General features: G+C 38.2%; 1 protein-coding gene across 2 annotated transcripts in view; it reads left to right on the forward strand.

Moving 5' to 3' along the window:
• PPP3CA (protein phosphatase 3 catalytic subunit alpha) overlaps positions 1-20,407 on the forward strand; it is a 112,412-nt gene that overhangs the window by 70,449 nt on the left and 21,556 nt on the right. For both annotated transcript variants that reach the window (XM_069855574.1, XM_069855575.1), the window contains exons 6-8: positions 8,183-8,260; positions 9,590-9,684; positions 19,440-19,565. In XM_069855574.1, the coding sequence (XP_069711675.1) occupies positions 8,183-8,260; positions 9,590-9,684; positions 19,440-19,565 (299 nt within the window). The remainder of the gene's footprint in view (positions 1-8,182; positions 8,261-9,589; positions 9,685-19,439; positions 19,566-20,407) is intronic.

Raw genomic sequence — 20,407 nt, forward strand, 5'->3', positions numbered from 1 at the left:
CATCAAACCTTCCTCTGACAGTGTGGGGATTTTGAGGGATTTGTTAGTCTTTTTTTCTTGTTATGGTAGTTAAGAACAACTTACAAGGACACCGAAGTAAAACGAGAAATGTATTCAGTGAAAAATAAAAAAAATAATTTTTGTCCAGGGGAAATGTGCAGATGCTTTTGAAATGTTAAGAGGTTGTTGAACCTTTTGAAGGGAACAGTTCTGTTGCAGCTCATGCTAGCAATACACATCTTAAGTTTTCCAGGAAGCTCCGCAGAAGTGAGGAATCCGGTTCTTTCAGTTATCTTAGAAAGTCTGTCCTTGAATGTAGCTGACCTGTAGCTATTTAGTACGGTGTCAAAAATAAATCAATGATTTTCAGTAGCTGGGAGACAGAGCAACTAAAATCAACCTCCTTGTTGGTAATCTTAACAGAAAGTTAACAGATGGTTTGACTTTTAGAAATTAGTTTTCCTATTCCTTTCTTTGAGCTGTAATTGCTGCAGTGAGGGAGCGGGCTAAGAACAAAGCAGTTTGCACTGCAGCCTGGGCTGCTGGCACGCACATTTGTGGGCAAGTCATACCGCTGCCTTTAGATCGATAATGTCTGAAAGGTGCTCAATAAATGTGTTTCGTCTCATTATGAAAGAAGGTGTCAAACTATTACAAACAATTGATCTGTTCAGAAATTGACTTATGACTCCGAGGGCTAAAATCATTCCTCTTCTTTCAGGAGCACCAAACCTTGCTGCATGCCAGTGAGTAATAGCAGTTTCCCTTCACAAACCTCTCTTAGAAAAGTGAAAAGCATCGCAAACATGCTTTGTGCTTAGATACAGGGGTTATTATGTAGTGGAACAACTTTGGGATTTTAGGGGTTTTTTTTCCTCAGAGGTTTGTTTCGTACAATTACCGTATCGGTTTCCTTGTGAAAATATATCATATCTAATCTGTGTCCTGACTCATATTCAGAAGAGTGCATATTTCAGGAAAAGAGGAAATATTTGGAAGATACCCAGTTGTCAGGTCATGTGTGGGGCACATGTAGCTGCTTGATTATGTAAGCAGATGACTACCTTGGAGTCATGTTCTCTGAAATTCTATCAAGGCAAGTGCCGTTCTTAAAAGAAGTGACTGGTTGCTCTGGATAGTCACTAATCGTTTATCTAATGATTGATTATGCCTGGCAAAAGTGAAAGTATCCATCAGCACGCAAAGTCCAGTTTTGCTTGTCTTTTTCTAGTTACTTCCTGAGAAAAGGAGCAAATTTCCCTAAAGAACCAACTCAGCTTCTCAAGCAAGGACTGAATTATGCAGCCCTTCAAGACTGCCTGTTGATAGGATGGACTTTGTTTATTCTCCAATGAATGCAAATTCTTAGTTTCTTCAGTCATTTCCAGACAGGAAAGTTATAAGATAGCAGTAGGTACTTTAAAGGAAGTCTGGAAGATTTCAGGCATGCATGTCAGCCGGGGAAATGATTTTTACATTATTATTAAGATCTTTTAATCAAGTGCAGGAAGTAAGTGTAATAAATAATTTTCATTTTATGCTCATTTTGATGGCAAATTTCAAATTACCTTTCTCTGAGTTAAAGTTATTTCCTATAACAAAATGCTATAAGGAAAACAACAGGAATGTGGCTTTCTAACATGCAACATATTAAGGGGATTTCCTAGCTGAGTATTACCTGAAATCTCCCTTCAGCCAAAACTCATTTGTGAAATATTGAGCTGTTTGTATGTGGTAGATACCTATGGGAAAGTATAAAGACTGTAGCTTACAGACAAGCTTCTTACTGCATTTCTTAGGTGATCACTCCCATACAGCCTATTAAATTTCAAACTGATCAAGTTTTTCTTCAAGAAATTTCCTGTTGTGTAAGAGTTATTGAAAGTGTTATGACTTGCACTCTAAAATGTCAGATCTTGAAACTACAGGCCTAACCTGTCATCTAGAGATGTAAAGAATAGTTAGGTTAATATTCAAGGATGCTAAGAGTGAAGGCTTAATACATGCCTTTTGCATCCAGCAGCATTTCACAGCGTGGATTGTCAAAATCTATGGATCCTTGGAAACAGCAATAGCACAATTTCACAGTGAAAGGTAACTGTGAAATTTAAGTAATGTTTTAATGTTTGGAAATGTTTTAAAGTTCTCTGTTTCTTTAAAGTGAACAAAGAGCAATAGTGATGAGACTTCATTTCCTCTATCTGAAGTGGAAGATTGTATGCCCTTCACAGTCCTGGTCAAATTTGATGCAATTTCATGAAAGAGTTAATTAATGGGGTGCTAATTGGGTAAATTGTTTTTTAATTATGAGGTAAATGGAACTTTTCTTGCCCATAGAAAATCATGTCTATTCAGGGAATGCTGTGAACAAGAGGAAAATAACTTGTCTGTGAGTGATTTCCCACCTCCTAACCCTCCAATTTGTCAGCTGATCCAGCCAGTAAAGAAGTCTCCTTTTTATCAAATTATTTAGTTTTGCCTTGAATGTATTTAATGAATATTTATTTGCACTTAGATGGTTGTACTGATCTTGCCAATGACCCATTGCAGTTGTTTCATGAACTAATAGTACAGTAGCTCTCAGGCATTTCTATAAGAAACATATCTAACTTGGCAAGATATACTGCTACTTACCATCTTGGGAATGGCTTCTTTCACTGAACAGAAAGCTTAAAGAAGTCAGCTGAACTTTTTTCTCTCTGAAAATAGTAGTAACTTGCTAAGTGGGTTTAGGCAGTCATTGAGGTGTGGGGAAAACTCCTTTCTAAGCCACACTAGGATGAGGAATGTAATCATTCCCATAAGTTCTACTTGATGGATGGAGAATAAAAATGTTGTTTCATCACATTCAGGCAAAGTTACTATGAACATGCATGGTCCTAACCCTGATAAATTGCAATTGGATCCATGCCCAGCTTGTTTAATTTCCTTTGCTTTGGAAAAGAACATTGGGAGATTGGTTGCTCCACTGAGTTAATTAGCAGTGTCTTATCCTATGTAAAGTATATCAAGGGCTTCCTACCAGGAGTAAGCACTTGTGCAAGCTTAACGCTCACTTTCTGGAATCATTTATGTGTATAAGACTTGATTAATTGCTGACTGTTAACAAGAGCATAAGTAGCATGGCCCTGGTCAAAGTCAATGAATGACCTTAGAAGTAGAGCAGATACTCAGAAGTTTTCTGCTGGCAAGGTGCTCCAGCCTTTTGGGTTCTCCTAGTGAGTTTAGTATGAGTGCTTAAGGAATGCTGAGTTTTATAAAGCTGTTTGGCTGTTGACTACGTTATTAGATTTTTCAAAAGCAGGAAAAATAACAAAAGCAGAAAAGGTTGGCAGTGGTAGGAGTGACCAGCATTGCAGTCTCCTCTAAGAACTTGATAAGCCTGCCTTGGGCAGCAGTGAAGTGATTCAACCTTACAGATGATCTGGGACATAATTACAATTTTGACTTTTCTAGCACATAATGTTAATGGTTTATTTTACGTGCATGTAAAGTTTGTGGGTATGCAAAGACTAGAGAAATGTCTGCTAAAAGCTTTTGAAAACTGTAGCATGTTTCACCTGGGAGTTTAAAGCGCAATTGTATGAATGGGGTTTTTTGCAGTAGCAGCATTTTAAACAGATTCTTCTGCCCATTTTTCAATTTTTCCTTCTTCCAAGCCAAAAGCATTTTTGCTGCCCTTGCATTATGTGCCCAGCTGTATTGGTAGAATTGCTCACATGCTCCATCAGACCTGTGAACACGTCCAATTTTATAAAGCATGACTCTGCAAAGAAGATACATGTTTATTTGTTTTAATCCCATGCAGTTCCCTGCTCTGCTTCTCAGTGCAGCTCTGCGGACAGCACAGCTAAGGGCAACAAAAAGCAGGTGGAAAGAGATGTGCTGTGAGCTGCTTATGACAGCATTTGCCTTTGGCCTCTGAAGACTAAAGTGTGAGGCCAATGGTTTTTGCTGAAAATGTGCAGGTAATCTTAGAGAAGCTGTTGAGCTAAATTTTTACATCCACTTTTTAAAGAAACGTTTGCACCTCTCTTTAATGGTAACATGAAGGATAGGAAAAAATAGATTAAATCCTTTTTTTTTTTTTCCCCACAATTATTGGTGGAAAAGCAGTTTGAGAACATCTGCCATTTTGGTTCATGTTAGCAAAGTATTGTTTCTCTTTCAAAAGTGCATCGAAGTAATCGGTGATCGTGCAGAAGAGACCTCAGAGCTAGTAAACTATGCATGAGGCTTTTTAATGAAAAAAGGATGCTGAAGTAGGGAATATCATAATCACATACTCCATGGAGAATAACATCTCAAGTTTAGCGGTGGGGTATTTTGTTTTCTGTGTGAGTCACCACTCTTCCATGATTCAGCATGACATATGAAGTGCGGGCAGAAGGCTGGGTCATTCTGGAAAAGCCTGTTGCGTGGGGGGTGGGAGGTCTGTTTGTTTGTTTTCCCTCCTGGCCAACTGCTTTATTTCTATCTCATCTGAATTGCAGTGTGGGCTCTGCAAACCAGGGCAGGGAGGAGAGTGTTTCTGGAAGGGTAGTGATCAGAAAAAAACAGTAGGGAATATATACAAGTTGATAGTAGTCATTAAAAATATTAGAAAAAAATATCCAAGCAGAAGTCTTTTCTGTAAAAGCTTCTTTTTCATGACTTTTGCCGCGATCTCCATATTGTTTGCATTTTCAGGACTTCCTGCTGTTTACCTGGAGGGCATATGGTTTTGTGTTGAGGAATATTGTTTAATATGAAATTTCACCTGGGCAGAATCAAACTGATATTAAGAAAGTACTGGAAATTATAGCCCTGTACTTATTGTCACAACTGGTATAGCATATGTATAATACCTGCATTTGGTGTACGCTATGTTTCTCCCCAGCCCCCACTTCAGCAAATGGCTATAGAAAAATACCTGAGAGTTGTTTTGCCTTTTGAAAATATAGTACCCACATAGGTTTCTCACAGGTTGCAGTGGTCTGGGTAATATGAGTGCTTTTGTTCATTACAGATACCATGCATTTGCTTTTAGAAGAAAAGACAGCAGCCAGGTTTTGTGTGTATGTGTTTGTATTTGCATGGAGCACTCTGTGGCATCTCTGCCTTTCTAGGTGTGGGCCTCGCAGAATCAGCCAAATTCTGCTAGAAGTCTGTTTTCCACAGATTTATGAAGAATAAAATAATTAAAGGGGGAAAAAAAAAACCCCGTTTGTACTTTCATATAGAAAAAAGGAACCTACCATGTCTATTTAGGAGCACTTTTTACCGCTTCATTATATCTTCTTTAAAAGCAGCGCTTAATACTAGATGAAAAAAATACTATGGAAAAAAAAGTAATAGACTAGACATTTTGAGCAGCTGCACTGATAATGAACATAATCAACTGTCTGTCAGATTTTTCATTATAGACCCTAGTTTTCAGAAGTTAATATAAAAATTTCTAAACAAAATGTACCATAAGTCTACATTTAGTCACAATTAATTATGGAAAGAAATGTATGCAAATTGGTTCTCATTTACCAGTGGTTTGAATGGCAGCCTGTCAGCATTTGAGAAAACTGCAGTTGCCAAAATGATACCCCACGTAATCCGGGAATTGAAATTATTTTATAATGCAACTGAGAATATATGCTAGATGGGTCAAGTCCAAAACCAGCAGTATACCATCCTACTGGGTTTCTAGCCTCTAGCTGCAAATGGCATTTCAGCTTCAAAATATTCAGGAAGGTTGGAAGCAGGCAGTAGCATTTTTCTTGGATAAATGGGAGGAAGGTGGTACACTTTTTTTTTTTGGTGACTTTTCATCTCTGTCATGCATGAACTTAGAAACTGATGAGGCTGTTCAGTGATTGCAAGTGGGCTTTGAAGGTGGTCCATGAAATCATGTCTGGGACAGCAGGTCCTTTGTGTAATGTTTATTTGAGAGTTGTTTTTTGTTTAAAACTTGCTCAGTGTGTTTAGCAACAGCTTTTACTTAAGTATTTTGCATAGTAGTGTTGCTATATGACTGCATCTTGCCCCTAAGGCACTGCAGAACAGTATACTCTTGCCAGATGTTTGATAATATGTGCAGTACTGTAATGTAATGCCTGTATGCAATTGTCTCTGCTATGTACAGGCACACGGCAAGCCTCTTCATGCTGCAGAACTAGCGCAGATGTGATTATGGAGATGCCTTAGTGTCTTCCCCTTACAGTTCCTTCTTTAAACCATTCTGACTGTTCCATTATTTGAACAATGGAGAGTTGAATTGATAGTGGAAAATAAACATGGTGGATGGATTTTAGCGCAGTGTCTATTTCGCTTTTTTTCCAACCATAAAGTGACATTTCAGAGCTGCTATATGAAGTTTACGCTTCTAGCCACCAGTTTTGATTATTTTTTTTTTTAAGCAACAATTTGACTGTTGCTCTCCAACTTGCCCAGCAATGAGAATAGGGAGTTACAACATCTGTGTGTCACATACTGCAGGTCAAATCCAGAAAAATCTGCCTGCTGATCCCAGTCTCAGGTCAGATGTTGCTCTGGGGCAGACTGCGTTCAGAAGGCAGCCCAACTCTCCCCCTGTGCCTGGCCTGCCTTTCCACCACATCAACCTCCAGTACTGGAAGTTAATTCAGAGTGTGAAAGAAGGTGGTAACAGTTGGTTTCTGCTCAGGTTTAACATTTCAAATGCAACTTCTTTAAGCTGCTAGTGAGAACGGAGCCAATACCACGCTGCATCCTAGCCAGTAAGGGATGTTAAAATCAGAAGTGCCTTCAAGACGTAGGGTGACCAGGCTGCAGGGATATGGATGAGGCCACCTGCTACCTCGTAAGGGTGGCTGCTTCCCACGCTGCGGCTGGGTCATGAAATATAAAAGAGTCAGCTGAATGACTGCTTCATTGCAAGGGTGGGAAATTGTATGGGGCTGGCCCAAAGAGGGAGACAAGGGAAAAGCTCTAGGTGTTATCTGAATTAAGACTTTTTAAAACCCGTAGGTGTTTTTAAGGGACCTGGTAAGGTTTTGCCAAGTCTTTTGCCCTCTTCCATGCATGGTTTTTTTCCTATCACTCTTGCTTCAGTTGGTGTTTGACAGGGGAAGTCAGGAAATTTTGGCTTTCTTGGTTCTGTATTAAATTACTAATGACAGGAGAAGAGAGGTTTTGCTTCCTGTCTCGAAGTAATGTGTGGCCATCATGCTTCTTGTCCTTTAGTGCAGGCATGGAGTGTCATCAGTGGTTTAAAAGCAAGAAGAAAACAGTCATTACAGAAAAAAAAGCTTATTTTCAAAAGCAACAACATGAAGTCATTTTAAGTTCTGTAATATTTACCTAGGTATAATTTTAAACAGCTTTGCTCTGAAAACTTAATATTTCACACATGTGCCATCAAAACTGCTTTCAGGTTATGCTATGTTTTCTTTTTCTTGTATGTGGTTTCCAGTGTATGTTTAGCGTCTTAAACAGCAAGAATGTGTTTTACAGTGCTGAGCTTGTAACCAAGGGCTCCCTTGTTCTCCTTGAAAGCAACTGTTCATGTACAGTGAGAAATACTGTAGACCTTCCTCTATTTTATTCCTCTATCACCATTTTCACCTAGTGATTTTGTTTTCACTCATACACTAGAACACATCTTGGAAAGATGCATTCAATGAGCACACTTTGGGGGGGTTGGAAGTCGCAGAATTTGCATTTTAAATTGCTAAGAGGAAAGATAGTTCTTGTTTATCTAGGAGACAAAGTTCAGAAGGTTGAACATCTCCAGTTTGGAGACTGATTTGCCTTTCTTATTTCTGTCTTTCTCCCTTTCTTTCTTCATACCATGCATCTTCTTATCTAGTGCCCACGCATCCTATAGTTAATGGGCAAGGAGGTTTTATGTTGCAGGCAACCATTGTATCACATTTTTCTTTTTCCTGTTAGATTGAATCTTTAAGTACAATAAAAGAACTTCCATTCTGATGAGCAATAAGCTGATTGTTGTTATGTAATGAATTGCAACTTTCCAGCATTTCTCTCCATGTAGCTCTGAGGAGGGAGTAAAACATGTACTGCTGCTACTGTTGTCTCTATGAAATCTGCCTGCAGAGCAGAGGCTGATTTAATGAATGATGCATGTTGGATGATACATTTTTTGAAAGCTAGAGCTCAATGTGGTGTTTATGATAATGCCGTAACAGGTGCTATTATTGTCTTTCAACAGTTACCCTGCTGTATGTGAATTTCTACAGCACAATAACTTGTTATCTATACTCCGAGCTCATGAAGCCCAGGATGCTGGGTAAGTATGTGTGGAGAGGGAGCACTTAAAATAAATAATAGCTTACTGTTGTCAAACAGAGCAAGGAAAGAAAGAATAACTGAAGCGAGAATGACCTGGGAAACTTAAAATTAAATTGCAACAGCTCTCAGTTTGTATTAATATTATAAAAACATACACTGGCATTCAAATGTCTTTTACATGGTTATTACTGGGTTACAGGACTTCATGAATCCTCATGTATCCCACTGACTTAGCCTTAGTGATTGTAAGTGGCATAAAATGACCAAAAATTATTTGGATGAAGGATTGGTATCTGAATAAATAGCTTTTAATATCATGCATAAATTATTAATGTGGTTTTGTGGAGATAGAATTTTTACCCAACCAGAATAGGAATAAAAGTAGCAAGATTGTAGGAATAAGTTCGACAGTTACTATGCATATAACAAAGCTATTCCAAAGATTCAAATTATCACATACTTAAAAATCTCATTGCAATTAAAAGCAAATTATTACACTGCAAAAAATAACTGGCATGAAGTACCCAAGGGTAGCGAAATTTCATTTTTATTGTATTGCTTTCCAATAACGAGTGAAAAATAATGTTTTGAGGAAGGGATCGCACTGAAACTATGCAATTGTTTCAGTGCATCTATTGTGGATGTTTGCCAAATTCTTCAGCTTCTTGTAGCTGAAGACTAAAGAGCAAGTTCTGGTGTTACTTGTGTCTTACTAAGACAGAAGTACTGTTTGGTTGGTTTGCTTCCAGTTATCTGCAGGTTTAATGCTTGATTGATTATATGCTCGTCCAGGAAGCCTTTTATTTTATAAAGAAGCAGGTTTAGGTATTGAAAACATAAAGCATTAATAAACTGGCTAATCAACTGGATGAGATTAGACATAGCAGTAAAAATATTTGAACTCCTCTTTCCCCTCCACTTCTCTTCTGAAGGCTGTACTGTACATCTCCAAGGCACATGCTTGGTTTCATCCGCACTCCCATGGAGGGAAACTCTTGGAACATCCTGGGGTGCATGCACATAGAGGCCACTTGGCTGCAGGGATGGGCACTGAGCAATTTCATAACAAAACCCACTTCTGACTCACTAAATTTTAGATGGAGACACAGCTTTTGAGTATGGTGTGGATCCCTGGCCATCTCAGGTGGATGTAATGAATAAACCTGCAGGAAATATTTTTTTTCCTACAACTTTAAAAAGCATATATGCATGTTTTTCTGTCTTGGCATTTGTTAACAACCAGTGCAGTCATGTCCTAGGGTATTTGGTCAGTGACAAATACACATCCAACACTGGGCAATAATTGGTGTCTTCTCTTCCCTTTTAGGTATCGTATGTACAGGAAAAGCCAAACAACAGGCTTCCCTTCACTAATTACAATTTTTTCAGCACCAAACTATCTAGATGTATACAATAACAAAGGTAAGAATTTATTTCCTGTTAATATATAGTAGACTGTACTTCTCTTTACTCAAATATATTACATTGATTGTCTTTTTCGCTCCTTTCTCTACTCATAAGATCATACCTATTTCTTTCTCTGTCTATTAGTTCATGCCTATTCCATTTATTGCATAATACAAATTTAATTAAATTAATTACAGGCAGATGTATGCCTCTGAATATAACTGTAGATTCTAACATGCCGCAGGTTATTTCTGTATTTTGGCTGCAAGTTATTAAGTAAATGTTACACAGGAAGCAAAACTGAAAACAACTCTATTGACTAAGAGAAGTATATTAGGAAATGCTGTGAATGAGATGTTCAGAGCCCAGCATTCCTTTTAATTAAGTATTTGTCCCTTTGTTCCTTTCCAGTAAGATTAATGGAGTTTGTATATGCAGACCCTCTAGCCGAGGAACAAACTGACATATGATCAGTGGATAAAGCATGGGATATATATTGTCTGAGTTCCTTTGTTTTGCATTTTTGATCACTTGAAAACTATTATGTAGCAAATGAAATATCATTAGGAAAAAAAAAGGTTACTGCACAAATAAGCAGTCACTGGTCACTTTATAGAGATTTTACTGAATACAAATGTTTGCAGCTTCTCTAAGTTTATTTGTTGCATTCGCTGAAATCTCCTCTAATGAACTGGAAAAATAAATCACATTTCTAAAAATAAAGCATTTTAATAAACCTGTCCTCCTGTATCCTGAACTGAGCAGTAATGTTGACCTCCTATTTCCAGTAAAGCTGCAGTTATTTGTTTGTTAGCAAAACAAGATATTTTTTTCTCATTGACATTCTTGAAAGTAGCTCCATTGCAAAGAGATCAGTCATTCTTAAAAGGAGACATTTTTAATGTGTCCGAAAAGAAATAAGCCTTTTTTTTTTTTTTTTTTTAAATTGGAAAAGAAAGTTTCTTCAGGTATCATTTAGTATTGTAAAACTTATAATCCAAAAGCTGTTATGCCATGAACTGTATGCAAAGGAAGGAAACACTTTGTTGTTAGATAATAGGGTCTTTACATTTTGATGTTCTCAGTATGCATGTTAACTTGTGGAAAAGTTAATATAAGCAATCTGCAAAAAACGTGCAAGCAGAGCTCTCAGTAGCTACTTTTGTAAAAGTAAATAATACAGAAACTTTGCTAGCAACCCAAAACGCACAGGATGAAACAAGTATTTTCTTGGCATCATTGCTATTGGTGAAAAAGTGTGTTTACTTTGTGTTGGCTGCTTTGGGTAGAAGGCAGAGCAGTGACAGGTCTGTACAAGTAAGGTGACAGAAAGCATTCACCTTTTGTTTCTTAATGCATGGAGGCAGTTCTGTGCGTACGCAGGCAATGGGTGATGAATGTGAGATTTTTGTCATTAAGGCAAACATTAAATGTAAGCAATGATTTATAGTATTCAAAATCTTAAGTTTGAAAACACGGAGTTTGGGTGGCCAAAAGGAGCACCTCTTTGGTATGTCCATTTTGGAGGAGTCGTTTCTCTTGTTCCACAATGTTCCACTGTGGCAGACAGGTCTTAAAACTACTGGAAAGTATTTTCTGGTGAAAGGCTGAGAGGCCAGCTGTGGAGAGGTGCTGGTTATCTGCAGTCACAGTGGAAGGTTGAGTGCATTGCCGGTGACATCCTCCCTGAGTGAGCTTAGGCAAATTAGCAATGGTGCGAGATCAGCACTGGTGTGCCCCTCTTTAATCTATGCCTTGTTGTAAATTTGGAGGCTGACCTTTAGCAGCTTTGTAATGAATTTCTGTTGGGTTTAGCTGCCTTCTTTTCTCTCAGAAGTTTTGATGCATTATTTCATGTGACTGATTGCAGTGGCTCTTGTCAGACGCATTGCTCATGCGTCTTCGTCTGGATAGTGTTTGGGTGCTTGCTTCCCTCTTCAAGAAAGAAAAACACTATCATCCTCAGTCAGTCCAAAACTTAGCTACTTGTCGACTTCCTTGATTTGCAGCAGATAAATTAACAAAGAACAGAGCTTCTGACTGGCTGCTTTCAGGCGGCAAATGAAGGCTTTTTTTCCATCCAGAGGTGTTGCTCTAGCTGACTCATCATTAACGGGTGCATAACCTGATTAATTTTTACAGATCTTTTGGGGGTTTGATGTCTGACAGTCCTTGGAAAGACAGTTACTCTCCTACTAATAAGTGCCTTCTTTTTGAGTATGAGTTCTTAGTATGCTTCTCATTGTATCCTAAATAATTCCTGAGAGACTGTATGTCCCACTGGCATGAATGGGTAATTTTAAAATGTAGTGTTGTTTAGGATAAATACATCTTTTTCCAAAAGCTGCAGGGGTCTAGGAATGCTTATTTTCTATCCCAGGTCAATAATTCTCATAACCGTTAAAGCAGATATACTTTCTTGCGCTTCTTCAAAGCCCTGCAGGAGGAGTGGGTTTGATTGCCAACTTTATCCAAGGGCTTATTCAATCCTGCCTGGGGAACAGCCACCGGGTTCTGATATGTAATCAAAGAGCAGTAGGGAGGCAATGTTGCCAGAAGAAAAGGAGGTTTGACAAGAACAGTTGACGATAAGGTACCCTAACAAGGCTACATTCAGCATATCCGCTGTTAATAACGCTGCTGCAGGCCTTCTGCATGGGCTGTTTTACAGTACTGACCTGCCATGGGAATCTCTTGTGGCTTTGCTCTGCTGGATTCTGGCACTGAAAGAAGTTTTCTGTATCCTTTTGGTTACTGGCCATTGTCTCTTGAAGACTGTGTGAATAATTCATCTGTCATGTGGTTGCTGGTCCTCTTGCAGCCCCAGCCCACACACGCACCCAACTTGAGGTGCCAAAGTTAGTTTTTTCAATTAGGAGGCTCCTGCGAGGGGCTGCCTGTGTAGTTAGAGGTAGAGACATGCATTCCGATGCTGATTCAGGTACTCAGAAACTGCCTAGATATGGGGAGCCTAGTGTCCTTCCACTTTCCAAGACTATTCTTCTTCATTATTTTTATTAATGCCTTCCATATTCATTATAATGGAGAGTACTGGCAAAGGGGAGGAATTTATACAGATGATTTTTGGCAGCTTCCAAGCTTCTGTTCAGCGTTTTTGTTTCAGTGATTTCTCAAACATTTGTGTTCTCATTTATATTATTAAAAAGCATAAAGAAAAGGATACTTTCAGATTATTTTTGAAACTTGTTACAAGAATATTGGTGCATTAATGATTTTCTAAGACTTCTCCTTCTGGAGAGGATCAAGACTCCCCATGCAAGAAGATAAATGTTAATTGGATTGTGATAGTTACCTGTGAGTTCATGGTCTTGGAGGGTGGTTGTACTGATCAAGAAACTCTGAGAAAGTTGTGTAAGTACAGTTTTACACTGGATTCGAGTGTGCCCATCACTAGGAGAAATTCTCCATAGCAACAGAGGAAGAGGGTGCAAAAAAATTACTGCATAGCATGATCTGCTGTCTTGGTGCCTAAATTTTTATTCCTTCATTTCATTTCTTAATGCTTTAATTAGGACTTGCTGTAATGCTGTTCATGCCACAACAACAACAACAAAAAGCCAAGCGTAAGATTTTACGCAGTTCTACAGTGGCAGGCAATTTATTTGTAAATCATTGGCAATACTTCATATTTTAGTGTCTGGCTGTCACTTCAGTAAGTGCTTGCTTTTTGGCTGAGTGAACAATTTTAACTAGCTGTCTAAAGACACACTATTATCTTTTGAACATTTTTAAAAGATTAAGTTTCACAGTGGTGAGATAACCACCAGAGAATCCAGAGCTTTTGAAAAAAAATAAGATGATGTCTATTCCAACACGCTGCGATGTACTTGTGATGTTGCTGAAAGGGAAAGCAGATGATGAAGGAAAGAAACAAAGTATGCAGGGGTGTTTGGCATACTAGAAAAATCAAAACGAGCTGTACATCCATATACTTGTGAATGTATCAGAAATATGATGTATCAATGAAGTGTGTATAAAGCTTCAGCATGTGGCATGCCACAGATACACATTAAGAAATGTACCTGATCCAAATGGATCTAACAGGGAAAATTATTTTCATATTGGAAAAAGGCAGAGTAAAATACATGTAAGACAAGGGTGATATTCAAGAAATAGTAACAACCGAAAAGCAACATAACCTCTGTTGGCCGTATCAGTTTTCTTTCATGCTTTATCTCTGCTGTTGTGATGAGGCCTTGTCATGGAAACAAAAGCTTTTAAAGAGAACCTGTCAGGCTATCTAGGTCATCTCATTGCTGATGCAGAGAAGTTTTGCCAGAAGTGATTTTTGCGGTCTTTTGACAAAATCTTGAATGCTGTTGCAGTGTTTCTTTGGAAGATGCAATTACACAGGTAAAAAAACCCAAAACTTCTGAATTCTGTAAGGGAAGTTTTTCCTAACTGCAATTAGCCAAACTTCTTATTTACATCATTACTTTGTATGGTAAATTGTTTTTTCCTTTGATAATGTTTAAACTCCTTAAGCGTTTTACTAACCCTTATCCCTGACCTATCTTGGGCAGAAAACACTGTGGTTACTTAGCAACTCTGCTGGAGGAGAAAGCACTGTTCCCAGTTCCACAGCTACTGCTAAAGTTAATTTGGCATTAGATCAGAAATTGAAATTCTTTCTTAGATCTGAAGATTTGAGAGACCTTTACTGGATTTCTTGTCCAAATGCAGTATATATTTTCTGAAAAAAGTACTAGAAAATTTGTTAACTTGTTTGCTGAAATTATTTTGAGGTTCTTTAGATAAAGAGATATAGCTCATTCTGGGCTAGTATTTCTGCCATGCTCATTATTTTTTTAATTCTGATGGAAATGTTATTAATTTATACTGAAAAGTGATTCAGCAGATCTTGAATGTCTTTGGGTCATTCTGAACTATCGGTCACACAGTTTAAAGTTGTTCGCTTTGCTTAAGGTGTTAATTCAACTCCCAGCATACAGGCTTTTAAAGTGCCATTTGAGATGCCAGAAGGATCTCAGACTTCCACTCAGACTTGACAGGTACAACACAGGAGACACAGGCTCATCTTTGATAGAGTGAGAACAAGGATAGAGGAAGACCAGGGGGAACTCAGATGGCACTGGGTGTTTATTTTTGACCTTGAGAAAGTTAGAAGATCTGTCTCCATTTCTGGCTGAAGAAAGGAGGTTTCTTACCTGCACGTTTTTCGCCACCCGTGTTTCCATCCTTAGGTACCGATGTTAAATGCTTTAAGCTAAACAGTACAAATTCTCCTTGCCTGTTGCAGTAGTGTTTCATTTCACTTTAACGTGATTTCAGCATCCAATATCTCAGTTTACTAATGTTGGAAAGAGGTATAATGTCATTTGGGGTATCTGTACATCTTCACTTTACAAAACATCAGCTTCTAAAACTCATTTAGGACAACAAGTACCAAAATCAGGTTAAAATGTGTGTGGCTGTTCAGAATAACAAAATAAGATTCTTGTTCTGGTTAGTGATTATACACGATAAAACTGACTGGTGGCTTGGTCTGCCGACATCTATCTGAGTATGCATTTGGAAAGAAAAGTATATGAGTTGGAGCCTGTAATAATAAGCAACTGAGTTTGGAAATGTTGGAGAGTCTCATGTTTTCCTCGGTTATGGGTTTCATAACCAAATGAACCTATTCCACTTTCTTCTGTCTCGTCCATCAGCAACCCCATGATCTGTAGCCACAGAATTTTCAAAATATTCCTGCTCTTTCAGGGCAGCTGAGGTCTCCTATAGCTACTTAGGCATCAGGCTAATGTGGACTGAGAAATGAGCTCCCTCTCCCCCCAACCTTTTCTGAGCCAACAGAGAGGGCAAAGAAGAGCTATGACCAAAAGAAAGCAAGACACCAGAATATCTCAGGGAAACTCCTATTATTCTGTGAGAAGCATCTTCATGATCATGGAATCATAGAATGGTTGGGGTTGGAAGGGACCTTGAAGTCATCTAGTTCCAAGCCCCCTGACATGGGCAGGGACACCTCCCACTAGATCAGGTTGTTCAAAGCTTCATCTAACCTGACCTTAAACACCTCTAGGGATGGGGCATCTGTGACTTCTTTGGACAACCTGGTCCAGTGTCTCACCACCCTCACAGTGAAAAATTTCTTCTAAATCTCCCCTCTTTCAGCTTAAAACCACTACCACTTGTCCTATCACTGTACTCCCTGATAAAGAGCCCCTCCGCATCTTTCCTATAGGCCCCATTTTAAGTACTGGAAGGCTACTACTTCAAGATGAAGTTTTCTTCTTCTGACTGCTAAGCAGTAGTCAGAACTGTAGAATCATAACAATAGCTAATTTCTTTAATGTTAAATATTAGATACCTAATAAAAATACTTTATATACATTGTGCTTGTGAATAAATATTTTAAATGAAAAATTCAGAAAAGTATTTGTGATACTGATAACTAGCCTACTTGATTTTATTCTTTTAGGAGGGGGTTTATTTTAGAAGACTTCTGTCTCTGCTATCAACCTGCACTGTTGTATCGTGTTATTTTTCTTCGAGTGGGTTTTGAAGTCTTTTGTGGGGGAGCTGTACAAATCATTTACAAAGGAGAATAGTTTTTAAGATACTGTTATCAAAACTTGCTTCTGTAAGATATTCAGGTTTAAAAATGTATGTGGTGGTGTGAAGACTTTTTCAAAATTATTTTCCTTTAAAAAAAACAAACCCAGCTAAAGCCACTTATTCTTAATTTGATGTTTTCAAACTTTTTTGCTTATGGTTCAGGCTTTTTTAGAGGCCAATTTTAAAAGTTCCCTTTTAAAATGATTTATTCAACTTTCACAGAATTTAGAAATAGACCTAATGGATAATTGAAGAAATGGTGGGAAGAGGAACTACCTTAGCTCACTAAGATGGCGAATTTGAAGTTTTAGTCCTTCTAAATGAATCTTCCCAAACATTAACTGGTCCTTTTTGTGTGGTTTTCACTCATTTTTGCTCTAAAGCCACAAACTACTTATTTTTACTATGCAATTGTGTCACTGTGATAGAAGAAGAATGGATTTCGATCTGCTATATGTAATTTCAGCCAAAAAGTGATGGAAATATTAAGAGCATTGACATTGGTGGGTTGTTTTTTCTTTTTTTCTGTTTTCCTAATAGCAGCATTAAGCCATTTTTATTTTACTGAGCTGAAGAATGGCTGCCAAATGTCAGAATAGAATGGGCAAGAGTCAAATGTGGTTTATTTAAATGGAGGGTGTCTGACTGGCAAAAGTTTGTGTAAATGTTAGCAAGCTGGTTTCTGATCTCTCAGTGAATAGGCTTCAGAAACTCCCTGGTCACTCTGGGGTCTGTCATTGGCCACAAAATAGAAGTCGTTTAGCAACCTATCAAATCAATAGAAGGAGATGACAGAAGACATTGAAGGAGATCAGCAGACATTGTTCACCCACTTCAGCCCCTGGAACTATATTCATTCCTGGAGAGCCACGAGTAGGAAAGCTGGAGGAAAGGGGAAAACAAATATGATATATCTTTGTGTACTTGGTGTGGTATATTTCTGACATACTTTTGGTTCATGCTGTTTCGCCATTTCTGAAGGCATTATCGCGTGTTGCTTCCTTGATTCATTTTTCCGTGACTAAAGCTGAGGAAGACCCTTCTAAAGGTTACAGGTTACTAGATCTCATTAGGATGGCTTAATTCTTAGCTTTAAAAAGTAAATTGAAGGTGCTTTATGCAAAGTTCCATACGTGTCTAACAGCATGTGCAACGTGTTGTCTCTAGTATAAAAATGACAGCTCATCTACAGCTACAGAACTAGACCTGCTACAAGATCAGGTGATGACCAGCAGGACTCAGTGAAGTCAGTGCTGTCTAAATAAGAGTAAACAACTGAGCAGGAACTGCATTCAGAGCTGTACGTAAATGCTAGTACCCACTCTTGTTTTTCCAATAATAAAAATGTTACATGCCAGCACCTTATACAGTAGATGGAAGCTTCAGATCATGTTGACTGTTTTAGTCCCAAATTGGTTAAAGATCCTGCTTGTGGTATCCTATAACTGTCTTGTTTAAAAACTGTTATGTCTTTGTGTTAAGGACAGTTATGAGTCTCTTTGGATTTAGGTGGTCATCTCAAAATTACCTTTTTCTCCATGAGCAGAGAAATACTTGCTCTTCTATTTTGTAAATGTCTCTGTTCACATCCAAGAGCACGTTTATTCTGTGCCTGTACAATTTAGAAATTACTGAACTTCAGGAAACTGATTCTGTAAATTCAAATGTACCCTGATTAGGTTAGAGATACTGTTACTAGGTTGAGTAACTCCATTACTAAGATCTTGTATTACATGTGTCTTTGCAAGAATACATAAAAGAAAAGGAAAGGAGAAAAGAAAAAACAACAGGAAAAAGGGGAAGGGAGAGATGCAATTTAGTTTTACTGTTTCCCAAACTGAGGCAGTTAGCCCATAAAGTCGACAATAAAATCCCTCACTGAATGATTTATATTTAAAAAACATGGAGAACATGGTATTGAAAGCTCTCCCTCAATATATTTCTTTTAAAGCCAAAATAGATCTATGATACAAAGAGCTGCTGAATCCACCCTAATCCTGTGTTCTTCCAGACAGTCTCAATGAATGGCCTGACATTTAATCTATAGCACCCTAAACCCACTTATTGCAATAACAAATGTTAAAAGTGCATTAAACTCTGGTCTTGGTGTGGAATGTAGTGTTAGCATAGCGTTGGGTGAACTTCATGCTTTGGAAAATGAGTTTTGTAAGAACAGTTATCGGAACTGATTTTAGAGCTCATTTTATTTTATCTGCTGCGTTTTCAGCATTACTTTGCTCCTCCCTAACCAAATGGATATTGTCCTTTTCTGTCTCACCTATGCCTTCTGCCCTCTCTACATAAGCCACATACAGCCTTTCCCTCTTTTATCTGACTTTTTACTGCACTGAGCCTGGGTGCAGTTATGTTCTCTTCCAGAAATAAATGTTTCTTACTGATATGCTTTGTAATACATTTATTTAGTTTTTTCCTATTAATATTGCAAAAACGGGTTAAAGTTAATCAGATCTTGTTTCAGATAAGAACCAAAAGTCCTTTGACACAAGTTAACAGTGAACTTGACTTGGTGATTGAAAAAGTGGCGATAGCATAATTGTCATTCATTTATAACTATTAGCAATTATAGTCTCTGTGTGTGTGTGTTGACAAGAATGTTAAATACTCTAAATGGTGTAAGACAAATCATATTATTCATTCATACTATCAGGAGCACAGTTTCATGTGCCTGGAGTTTGAAAAATGTAAGAAAAAAGTATCATCTGTAGTACAATACTATGAATGAAATGTGTTGAAAATGTTCATTGGAAGAGCATCATTCAAACTCAGAGAGAAACGCTTTTCTTTGTTCTCTGCAAGGTATGGTTGTGAGGAGCTTTGTGAACTGTGTGAAATATATGGTTGCAGATAGTCTGCCTCATTCCCGCCAGTGGCAGAGCCTACATTCGTGACTACTCAGAGTTATTAATTCACTTACCAACCCATCTTAGTACCAGGGAAAGCCGACAACACCGCTGTCAGACTGGAAATAGCTTGCAATTTTGGGGCTGTATCCTATTATAAGCAGCAGTCAAGTACTGCTGCTGGATCAAGTGATTGAAAGCTGGTGAGCTGCTCTGCAGGCTGTGCATGCTGTGAGCACTGGTCTGGTAGCCAGTCACATGCATGTGGCTGACTTCTCTTCTGCTTCTTTCCTTTCTCCCTTCTAGCTGCAGTATTGAAATACGAGAACAACGTTATGAATATCAGACAGTTCAACTGCTCACCTCATCCATACTGGCTTCCAAACTTCATGGATGTGTTTACCTGGTCGTTGCCGTTTGTGGGTGAGAAAGGTACATAAATTTGCTCTGTTTGTAAAAACTGCAAAATGGTTTCTTAGTCACTGTGCATATAGCCTCGTTTACTTAAAACTGCAAGAAGATAGATTACTTGCTTTCAAGGACAATTTTTGAAGAAACAGGCCTCAGAGGGTCAAGAAATTACCAATGTTTAATTACCCTTCTCATATGTTCTTTATGATTTCCACTCTTTCCAGGCTATGATGCCATTATGCTTCTGCTATAGAAACAGATTTTATGGCTTTGCAGGCCAAAGATGCTTTCGTTGAATAAAACTCTTATTAGTTGTTCCTTTGTAGGCTGTTGAGCATTTGTATTTAGTAAGGCTAAGGCTTACTGCTCAAGGGACATCACAACAGACTTCACTACATCATAGTTACATCTTTGCCCAGATAACCTTTCTGATATGATGATGGGTTGCTTTTTCACCACCAAACACAGAGCTGGTGATGGTAAGACACAGTCTGGTTAACTGTTCCTGGAGAGACTAGAGAGATGTTAGGAAGAAAGAAAACCTGCTCCTCAGCTTCTTCTCTGCCCAGGGTGTACGGTGCCTCATCACTGGCAAGAAGGCTCTAAAAAGCGTAAATGATGCTTTATTGAAACATGATGCTCTTGATGTTGCCTGAAGACAACTTCATGCTATGAATGGCAAGCACACAAAAGGCATGAAAATACTTTGGTCTAGCATATTAAATGAATACGTAATGCAAACTGCTTAAAGCCCAAGTCATTTTATTCAGGGCCCGAGATGAAACTTGCTTTGGTCTGTCCATTATAGTATATTGCTGCAACAGCAATTACTGCCAGGAAAATACAATAAACTCTTAAAAGCT

The sequence above is a fragment of the Phaenicophaeus curvirostris genome, chromosome 4, assembly GCF_032191515.1.
Source record: "Phaenicophaeus curvirostris isolate KB17595 chromosome 4, BPBGC_Pcur_1.0, whole genome shotgun sequence".
Lineage (NCBI taxonomy): Eukaryota > Metazoa > Chordata > Aves > Cuculiformes > Cuculidae > Phaenicophaeus > Phaenicophaeus curvirostris.